General features: G+C 40.7%; 1 protein-coding gene across 1 annotated transcript in view; it reads left to right on the plus strand.

The window, feature by feature from the left end:
* Window positions 1-395: 395 nt before the first annotated feature.
* orc3 (origin recognition complex, subunit 3) overlaps window positions 396-10213 on the plus strand; it is a 36798-nt gene continuing 26980 nt past the window's right edge. The window contains exons 1-7 of the mRNA XM_048596725.1: window positions 396-455; window positions 1153-1266; window positions 1391-1524; window positions 3501-3564; window positions 5261-5377; window positions 7880-7959; window positions 9311-9447. Of these exons, the coding sequence (XP_048452682.1) occupies window positions 396-455; window positions 1153-1266; window positions 1391-1524; window positions 3501-3564; window positions 5261-5377; window positions 7880-7959; window positions 9311-9447 (706 nt within the window). The remainder of the gene's footprint in view (window positions 456-1152; window positions 1267-1390; window positions 1525-3500; window positions 3565-5260; window positions 5378-7879; window positions 7960-9310; window positions 9448-10213) is intronic.

Below are 10213 nucleotides of genomic sequence, written 5' to 3' on the forward strand. Positions count from 1 at the left end.
TGCTTTTGGAATTCTCTCCCTCACTGACCAGTGACACTGGGTCATTGACTACATTAAAGGTTAAGTTAAACAGATTTTTGATTGTCAAGGGATTCATGGGTTATGAGGGAAAGGCAGAAAAATGAAGTTAGGGCTGCAGTCAGATCAGTCGTGATATTATTGACCAGTAGAGCAGACTGGATGGCCCTGTGTCTTTCTTACGATCTTGTCAATTCACAAATACTTGAATATGTCATTTGTTTCTGTCTCCTAGTTGTTATCATTTAGTTTATTAAAAGCATATATTGTACCTGATGATGTACGCTCCTGAGAGTATCTCTTTATCTGGTCATATGGGCAGATCAGTGTCAGATGGAACTTAGCCCTGATAAGTATGAGGAAGAAATAACAGGACAATGGAGTACTTGATGAATGACCGGACACGAGGAAGCTCAGATGAACAGAAGGGATCTTGGGTGCTTGTCCACAGATCCCTGAAGGTGGCAGGACAAGTTAATAGGGTAGTTAAGAAAGCATCTGGGATACTTGCCGTTATCTGTCGTGGCATAGAGTATAAGAGCTGGAAGGTGATGTTGGAGCTGTACAGAATCTGGTTGGGCCACAGCTGGAGTACAGACTGCGGTTCTGGTCACCACACTATAAGAAGGATGTGATTGCACTGAAAGGGGTGCAGAGGAGATTCACCAGGATGTTGCCTAGAATGGATCCTAGCCACGAAGAAAAGCTGGATAAGCTCAGGTTGCTTTCTTTGGAGCAGGAAAGGCTGAGAATTGGGGTACATAAATTAATGAGGGGGAAGGACAAGATTGAATAGAAAGCAGCTGTCCCTCTTAGTTAAAGGGTCAACAACAAGGGGCAATAATTTTAAGGGGAAGGGCCAGAGATTTAGAGGAAAAATTAGGTAAAAGTATTTTCACCCAAAGTCTGGGAGGGTAACTGAGGCAGGAAACCTCAACTTCTAAAAAGTACTTGGACGAATACTCGAAATAGCATTCAAGTTGATGGGCCGAGTGCTGGAAAGGGGGACTATTGTTGATTTAGAGTTGTTTTTTCTTGATGTACACTCAATGGGCTGAAGGGCCTGTTCTCTACTGTATGATTCTGTGATTTATATTAATGCATGTTCTTTCTAATTTTTGTAATCTTTCATAGTTGGTGCTGACAACGAAATTCCCTTTTAAGTTGAGTGGAAAAGTGCTTCAGGTTCTGACCGTCATATTCCTGTACCATGATTTTTCTGTAAAGAACTTTGTTAAAGGTTTTCAGGTAAGTTGAAGTTGACAAGCTGAACGAGTTTAAAACAGATAGATGGCAAAAATGTTGAAATTTGTTATTAATCAATACCTTGTATATCTTCCCTTCCACCTCTTATGGCCCCTTGTTTTTCCAGCTATCTCTGTTAGAGCACTTCTATTCTCAGCCCCTTAGTTTCCTGTGCTGTACACTGGATGAAGCCAATGGCAGGATTCAGAATCTTGCCCACGGTGAATGTGAACTTATCCGTCAAGTGCCATCTTTTATGAGGTAAGTAAAAGTTACTTGTTTCTCATCAAAGGCTGCAATTTATTTTTCTCTCACTCTTTCTCTCTCCAGTGTTTCTCTCCCAACTTGTTTTCTATTTTGAGTTGGCTCACTTCATTCAAGTAGTTATTTATAATGTGTAAGCTTTGGCATTGTGTATTAGTAACTGTTAGAGATGATCAAACAAGTAAATGAATGAAGGATTTATTTATTGTCACATATCTTGACGATACAGTGAAAAATGTTTTATTGCCACAATCCAGCACTTTTTTGAGGTACAATAGCGATAAAAAGAAATTACTTAAATAAGAGTTCATCTTCTGTTCAAATTGGGGTCTCAGGCATGGCTTCAGGGCTTCTGTTGCACTCTTTGAGGAGTCCCGCTCTGGGAACAGAAGCAATGGTGCCGATGCCCCAGTAGACCTATGCTGCCGCCGCTGCCTCACTGACACCACCAAGAGTCCAGACTCCGGGCCTACCGCCACCAGGACTCCCTGTTCTGGGCACTGTCAATGCCAAGATTCAGGCTGTGGGCACAGCCACCAGGAATCCAGGCTCCGGGTACCATTACCACCACCAAGAGTCCCAGTCCACGCTGCCATGCTGCAGCCACTGCCCCGCCAACACTGCTCCAGCTTCAAAGCTGAAGAAGAAAGGGAGATGAAAAGAGAAAAGATGAAAATTACATAGAGAAAATTATGCTGCTGTCTGGAGTGGACGGGTTCCTCCCTACTGTGCTGGCGCTGTTGTTTAAGAAATTTAATCCAGTCTTTCTGTTCTTGCCTTGCACTATCATCCTTTCTGTCAATTAATTACTTTTGTAATAATATTTCCGTTTTGTTTATTTCTCCCTACCTTTTTCCTTGACATGTTCACCTCTAATTTCTTTCAATTCGTTGAAATGTCGTCAGCCTGAAACCTTACCTCCGGTTTCAGATTCCAAATGTTAGGTGCCCTGCTGAGTATTTCAGGCATTTTTGTTTTTATTCAGCCTCTAGTATGTCAACATTTCACTGAAATCTTGCTTTTCACTATGTTGCATTATGTGATAAGTTTTCTTCTTATTCCTTAACTTTAACAATATAAATTAAGCTTCATTTTAAAACATTCCCCATGTCTTATTTGGGTCTAATGCCGTATTGATGCATCTCATTAATGCTGCCATTCTGTCCCACTGGAATATTTTGTAATTATGCATAAGTGTCTTTTGGTAAAGTGTCTTTTATCCTCCTCTTGTCTCTGTTTGTTTCTGTCTTGTGTGCCTTCCTTTGCCACTTGATACAGCTTCTATCTGATTTAATCAACGTGATTCTTTGAAAGGCGAGAACCTTTCTGCATTTCCTCTCTCTGATTTGGAAGGCAACAGGAAGGTGACACTGTCTTAGTTATGTATGTATTTTAGAAGCGGTCTACTTTCGCCACTGAGTGTACATCAGTTAAGTGCCAGGAGGCTGCAGTAACCTGATTTAAAGTGAGCTATCAAGCTCTCATTGTGAATATAAGTGGAGGGTAAGTGTTGGAATATTTTGCAGGCAATTAGCTAAAGAGGAACATTGAGAATTGGAATAGAGCTGGAGGTTACCAGCTGACTAAAGAAAATCTCAGTATCAATCTGTTTGCATTCTGGTGATATGATATAAATCAGCAGCCAAAGTTGAGAGGTGTGTTATATGGGCATACTTTATTTACATTGCCTCTATGTTATAGTCTAAAAATCTAGCAATGTATTTTATGACGTCAGTGCTATAATCCAATGCCTTGCTTCATTGCCCCCTGCAAATCCAATGTGTTAGCACTGGACACTGTTCTGAAGAAGAGTCGTACTGGACACAAAACATTAACTCTGTTTTGGTCTCCACAGATGCTGCCAGGGCTGCTAAGTTTCTCCAGCATTCTCTATATTTGTGTAAGCCCTATTATCATTATATCTCACTATATTCAGTGGGGATAATTAATCTGTGTATGCATTTTGATTTTAGATATGTTGATTGTCAGGATTCTGAGAAGCAGATTGAACTTTTGACTAATGATCAATATTTAAAGGTAAACTATTTGATTATTCAACAATCCAAATAAGTTATGTGGCCAAAATGCCTAGCCTGCTCATCCTTACTAATCAACACTGGCTACGTATCATCCATTGCTCTAAATTTAAACTGTTTGTCTCTTTTAAGTCTCTTCATATCCTCACCTTGCCCTATCTCTGCATCTTTCTCCAGTCCTGTGTATATTCCCACAACTTTCGATCCTCTTGACTCCAGTGTTTGTTATACCAGTGCTCCTTTTATTGGCAGATCTTTCAGTTGCTCAAAGCCCCCTCTCTGAAATTCGTTCCCAATGCCCCCATGTTCTTCTTCTCTCTGCACTCCTCACAGCTTCATCATAAACCCATTTTAACAGCCAGGCTTTCGTTCATGCCTTCTACCTCTCTCACAACATGTTACAATCTCACTCAGTGACTCTTTATCTATTAACTTTAACCGTTCTCCACTTCTCCTCTCCACCATCTAAAAATGCCATCAAATGTTTCTACGATAAAAGTTGCTACATAAATGCAAGTTTCTGTTGAAGCTACTTTTACATCCTGAAGTTGAGCCAATTGTAAGGTTGGGTAACGTTTTCATGCTAGATACTGTTGTTTCTGTAAAATGGGAAAATCTATTTGATGGGAATACAAGAGTAAATAAATAATTCATGCAGAAATTGGTTAGGCCAAAGTTAGAGCCCTGCATGGTTTTGAGTGCCACAACATAGTAAAGATGTTAAAGACTTCGGCAACATTCATCTTGGATTCACTAGGATGATGCCAAGAGTGAGAACCCATATTAATGAAGAGAAACCAGGACAATTCCCATTCAGAAGAGAACATAAAGGAGTTTCACTGAGCAGTTAGTAAAATTATAAAGGAATTGAGTAGAATGAATATGGATTAAAAATTTGATTTTGGGCTGGATTTAGCAGAGCTCATGCACCCCCTCACCCCACTACCGAGTCCAGATGTTTGCCTAGAGGAGGACAGGAAATTGCACCTTCTCAAGAATGGTTCAGCGAGCACTGCTGGGATCGCAATAGCCCCAATATTGAGGAACCGTAGCAACATAAAAGTGGGTTGAGTGGCTACTGCCTGACCCAAGCTAGAAGGCCCTGGCAAAAAGGGACTAGAAGAGACAGGGCAGGGGGGTAAGAGAAACCAGGTTAGGGGAATTTGTTTTATGGAAGATGGAAAGTTTGACACAGATGGTAGCTGAGGCACAGGTCGATTATTTTATGGAAATTTTGATTAAATGGAGAGAGATACCTTGTAAGACATAAGATATCTTTTTGCAAGAAAGCAAGGTTTTGGATTCCTCTGGAAGAAATGGGCAATGATATGATGGATTGAAAGGTCTTATTCAATGCTGTTCAGATGCTAAGTTTGTGTCCATAACATGCTTATGGACACAATTTAGAATGTTATCTGTTGTGTAAAATTTATGACTGACACATGTTGTAATGTCATGAACTATAAAACATTCTACCCGATCTGTAGAAGTCATACCAACCAATCTGCTTCAAAACTGGCAAGAACCATGAACTTTGGTCATGGCAATGTCAGATCCAATGATGAAATACTTTAGGGGTGCTTTAGGGCTATAACAAAGATGTGCCTATCTGAGGATTTTCAGTTCATTGTTGGGTGTTAATCGAAGATAGAGCAGTAAAAGCTGCTTCCATTTTATTTGCCCCTTAAATGATGCAGGATGATGTACAGAAACTGCTGAAAGATCTTCATATTTACCACGAGAATTACTTCCCGGTTCTGAAATGCCTTCATGTTTTTACGTCGTCTCTTCCAAAATACCCTTTAGGTAAACAGGTGAGTGTTCTCTTAAATGACACCTGAAAAATATAACTGGAATTTTTTTTTATTGTTTATGCTTTTAAAGATTAATGAAACACCCCTTCTAATACTTGTCGGGGTTTGTGGAAGGCTGGTTGTGTGAGGTGTCCTCTGTCATTCACATTGAGAAGATTCAACTGTTATTTGCAAGCCCTTCCCTTGTTATGCTGCTACTCTGATGCAGATGAGTTACTGTCTAAAACTACCAATGATGCCTCAATGATACCTGGGTTCAATTCCAGCCTTGGGTGACTGTGCAGATTACCTACAGACATTCTCCCCATGTCTGCGTGGGTTTCCTCTGGGTGCTTCAGTTTCCTCTCTCAGTCCAGAGATGTGCAGGTTAAGTAGACTGGTCGTACTAAATTGCCCATAGTGTCCAGGGATGTGTGGGCCAGCTGGGTTAGTCATGGGAAATGCAGCATTGCAGGATAGGATAGAGGGGCTGGGTCTGGGTAGGATGCTCTTCAGACAGTCGGTGTAAACTTGATGGATTGAATGGCCTGCTTCCACACTGTAGTAATTGTGTGACTTTAAGCATAAGGTAACAGAGAACCTTTAGGGTCTATAATTGACTGTCTAAGAATAGAATTACTTTGTTTGCATCAGCAAAACTGTTTTTTGCAATTATTTGTAGAAGGAGGGACTGTTTGATTGTACTCCCTGGCTGAAAATTAATTCTAGCATCAGATCTGAGGGCTGTAGTGCATTGCATTCAGCAGTCAAGTCAGTGAAAATCACTAGTTTAAATATTTAACTTTGTGAAACTCAGCTCTACAGCTCTTCCTCAGTTTTTATTGATTCTTTAATCCTCCAAGGGTCACTGATTATTTATTCAACATGTTAATTGGTTGTTTAGTAGTCCAGAACTTGAGTATTGCTGCACAAAGAGCTTACCAACCAACCATTTAGCACACTGATCTCTTTGGATTGCTACAATTGTGATGTTGAATACGACATTTATTCTAGGCATAAAGGAAAACCTGTAAGTTCTGTCAATCTCATAGGCGTACATTACTGATGGAGTAAATGTTGAATGCAACAACCTACTGTATATTACTCTCTTAAATCTTAATTTTTAGGCGGAGGTGGTGGCCCTGTATCACCCAACTGAACAGTCAGGAGCGATCCTACCTCTGCCTCTTTGAGTAGCCCTGAGCTGTTTTTATGGTTGTCAGGCCTTTTAATTGGGTCAAAGCAAGTGTTCACTCCCCATTTCAGAGGCAGGCCCACTGCTGGGAGCTGCCGGTCATTCTGAGGGCCAGGACCTTCTGAGCAGGGAGGGGTGTGACCGCAGACACCTTTCAACAAAGAACATCACTGGAGTCGGACAACATGAACGGAGGGTTTCAAAGAGGCCATGACAGGACCTACGAGGGTGGGCAGAAGACTGGGTTCACGAGGGCAGGGCGACGGGATGAGAGTGCCTTCGGGGTACTTTGGGGTTGGATGGGGCCTCCTTTGGGGTCAGGGTGCCACCAGGAGGAGGCACCTCTCTCTCCCAGGTCACAAAATATGGAACCAAAAAAAAATTGGAGGTGGGTATTGGCACCACTGCAATGGAGCCCGTAGCCCATGTCTACCAGCTTGATCCCACCTATGTATATCGGAGAGTTTTCATGTGTATGTTACTTTTTAAAACATGAAGAACCTTGTGCTTAATAAAACAGAGTTATGGTTGGGAAGACAGTCATCTTGTTATAAAAACTGAAAGAACTGCAGATGCTGTAAACCAGAAACAAAAACACAAGTTTATGGAAAAGCTCAGCAGGTCTGGCAGTATCTGTGAAGGGAAATCAGAGTTAATGTTTCGGGTCCAGTGACTCTTATTCAGAACTGTTCCTCATCTTGTGATCGTGGATTGTGTAGTAGGTAAACACTGCAGTTAGCAGCAGAGTCCAAGGGTGCTTTCATTTGGTTAAGGCCCTTCAGCTGGTGACAGGTTTTTATGAATATTGAGGGGATGTAAAGATACTTAATAAGCTGTAATTTTTCTTTGACATCATGCATATATTCAGGGCAATTAATTACATGGGTGTTTCAGTCACCTCAGGGGAGTGAGAGTTGGTCCTTATGAAATGTAAGCCAAGGTGTTCATCACTGCAGCACCATTTTACAGGTCTATACTGGGCATCTGATGGTCAGGTGAGCTAGCACTGTATGCACACACATCCTGTGCCTGAGGTATGGTACCCACCTTTTAGGGTGTATAGTAGGCATCCAGTGTCTGGGACTGAAGCAGGCTATTCAATTTCACCCAAAAATATTGTGTTTCATCTTTACTTATAATCACTGCAGAATGTTGATTAAAGTCGTGAGAAGCCAACAATTTGCTGTTCTGGGCAGAAAGTCTTGCGTAAATCATTATTATTTAATGGTTCTGTATTTTTTCTTTCGATGTACTTTGAACTTACTCTTTCTTCAGTTGCCCAGTGAATGTTTCTATGCAATTTATACGTGACCTGTAATTCTCCACAGATCAGGGAACTCTATATCACATGTTTGGAGAAGAACATATGGGAAACTGAGGAATACAGTTCTGCCTTCCAACTACTTGGGTAATTATGACTGGCAGTGATTACATTCTCTAATTTCACTAACTCCTTTTGAGTCTCACAGTATTTTGTAGCCACTGCACTTACTGCTTTTATGTGTCTTCTGCCATATATCTCGAGAGATCCGCTGTCAATGATATGTCCTCATCTTCTTGGTTCATCTGGTCATATTACAAAAAACACACAGTACAGAAACCGGCCACGTGGCCAAACTGGTTCATGCCGGCTGTACCCCTCCTTGTCAAGCCCTGTCAGCATAACCCCCTGCACTTCATGTACTTTGTGTGTTATAGGTCTGTAAATGCATCTACGCTAAATTAATTCAGTCCTTTCATGCAGCTAACTCCAAATTAACTCTTTCATTAATGTCTGACGGCAGGATTCACTACTGTTTTAATCATTTTAAAGTATTCACAACAAAGTTTTTTGTAATTCATTCATGTGGGTGATGCTGGCTCTAATGTCTCGGAGCCATTTAAGAGTCAGCCACATTGCTTTGGATCTGGAGTCACATGTAGACCAGATCAGATAAGGACGGCAGATTTCCCTCTTCGAAGGACATTAGTGAACCAGATGGGTATTTACGATGATAGATTGTGGTTGCATGATTGCCAATAGGCAAGCTTTTAATTTCAGATTTTTATTGAATTCAGATTTCACCATCTACCACAGTGGAATTTGAAACAATGTTCCCAGAACATTAGCCTGGGGCTCAGGATTCCTGGTCCAATGATGTTATCACTGCTGCTTCTTAAGGAATGTCGTTGAGACTTTACATTACATTGCCTCGGGAACATGGCCTGTTTGCCAGATGGGTTTGAGACTGTAAAATCTATCGTTTTTGTTTACATCGACAGTTAAGTGACTTGAAATAGGAAGACGAAGTAGGAGCTGTTTCCTGCTGTGTCACTGGTTTACATTTCTTAAAATTTAAGAGGTCGAATTTCTTGTTATTTTGGTTAGATGTAGGGTGAGTGAGCCACTCCAGTGCTGCTCCAACTTTGAGCTAATCCACTAGGAGGCATGTAAAAACTGCCTGGAATGATTATTCTCTCCTTATGTTCAGTATTTTCTCTTGTCTTGTCTGGTCAGCTGCTGCATGCATTTTGCCTTTTCGTAATAATTATATGACAATATGTGGAGTGCACAGCTAGCCATATGTTCTAAAGAGTGGAAGAAACAGCATTCTGTTATTGTCATGTTACCCACAATCTCATTGAATGGAGGAATAAGCTCAAGGAGCTGAAAGGTCTGTTACTATTCTTACCTTGGGTGGAAAAGAAATGTTCCTTTCAGTACATTGGGTGAATTTATGGTGTGAATTTAAGTATGTTTTTGTTTCTTTCTGGCGCAGAATGATGGCAAATGATGAGCTGGCGTGCCTGCTTCAGAAATGTATAGACATGCTAAAGTCTTCCATGCAACAAAAACCTCTCACTGACATAATGCAAAAGCTTGAAGAATTCCTCTCAAAGTTTCAAAAACTGGATGGTAAGTGCTAAGCAATGTATTCCACTGATAGAATATTGTTGCATAACACGTTAATATCTGATTTGCAGTGCTGAGATTTCTAGTATCAGTTTGGATTGTGTCCGCTGACAAGACTTGCATATTAAATGATTCATTTAATTCCACTTCCTAGAACCATACAAAGAGACCCTTTGGTGCATTGTGCTTGTAGTGGCTGTTTGAAAGAGTTGTCTAATTAGTTCCACTCACTGCTCTTTTTCAACAGTTCTGCAAATTTTTCCTTTTTCAGGATATGTATACTTCTCTTTTGAATGTAATATCGAATCTACTTCCAACATCCTTTCAAGTAATGCATTCCAGATTGTCATAACTTTTGAGTTGTTTTTTAAAAGCCTTTTCATTGTCACCAGAACGTTTTTGGTGATCATCTCACATTTGTGATCTTGGGTTATCAAATGGAAACCATTTCTCCCCATCTCCCTGATAAAATCTCTCCTTAACCTTTCTGTTCTGAGGAAAACAGTCCCATCTTTAGTTACTTCATGCAACTGAAGTTCCTCAACTCAGGTAAGATTTGAGAAAATCTCCTGCACATTCTCTAAAGTTTCACAGGGTACCCATAATTTGACACAGTTCTCTCGCAGAGGCCTAACCTGTGATTTATAAAAACTGAAAGAACTGTGGATGCTGTAAATCAGGAACAAAAGCAAAGTTGCTGGAAAAGCTCAGTAGGTCTGGCAGCATCTGTGAAGAAAAGATCAGAGTTAATGTTTCGGGTCCAGTGACC

Source organism: Rhincodon typus, chromosome 5, assembly GCF_021869965.1.
Source record: "Rhincodon typus isolate 14 chromosome 5, sRhiTyp1.1, whole genome shotgun sequence".
In the NCBI taxonomy this organism is placed as follows: domain Eukaryota; kingdom Metazoa; phylum Chordata; class Chondrichthyes; order Orectolobiformes; family Rhincodontidae; genus Rhincodon; species Rhincodon typus.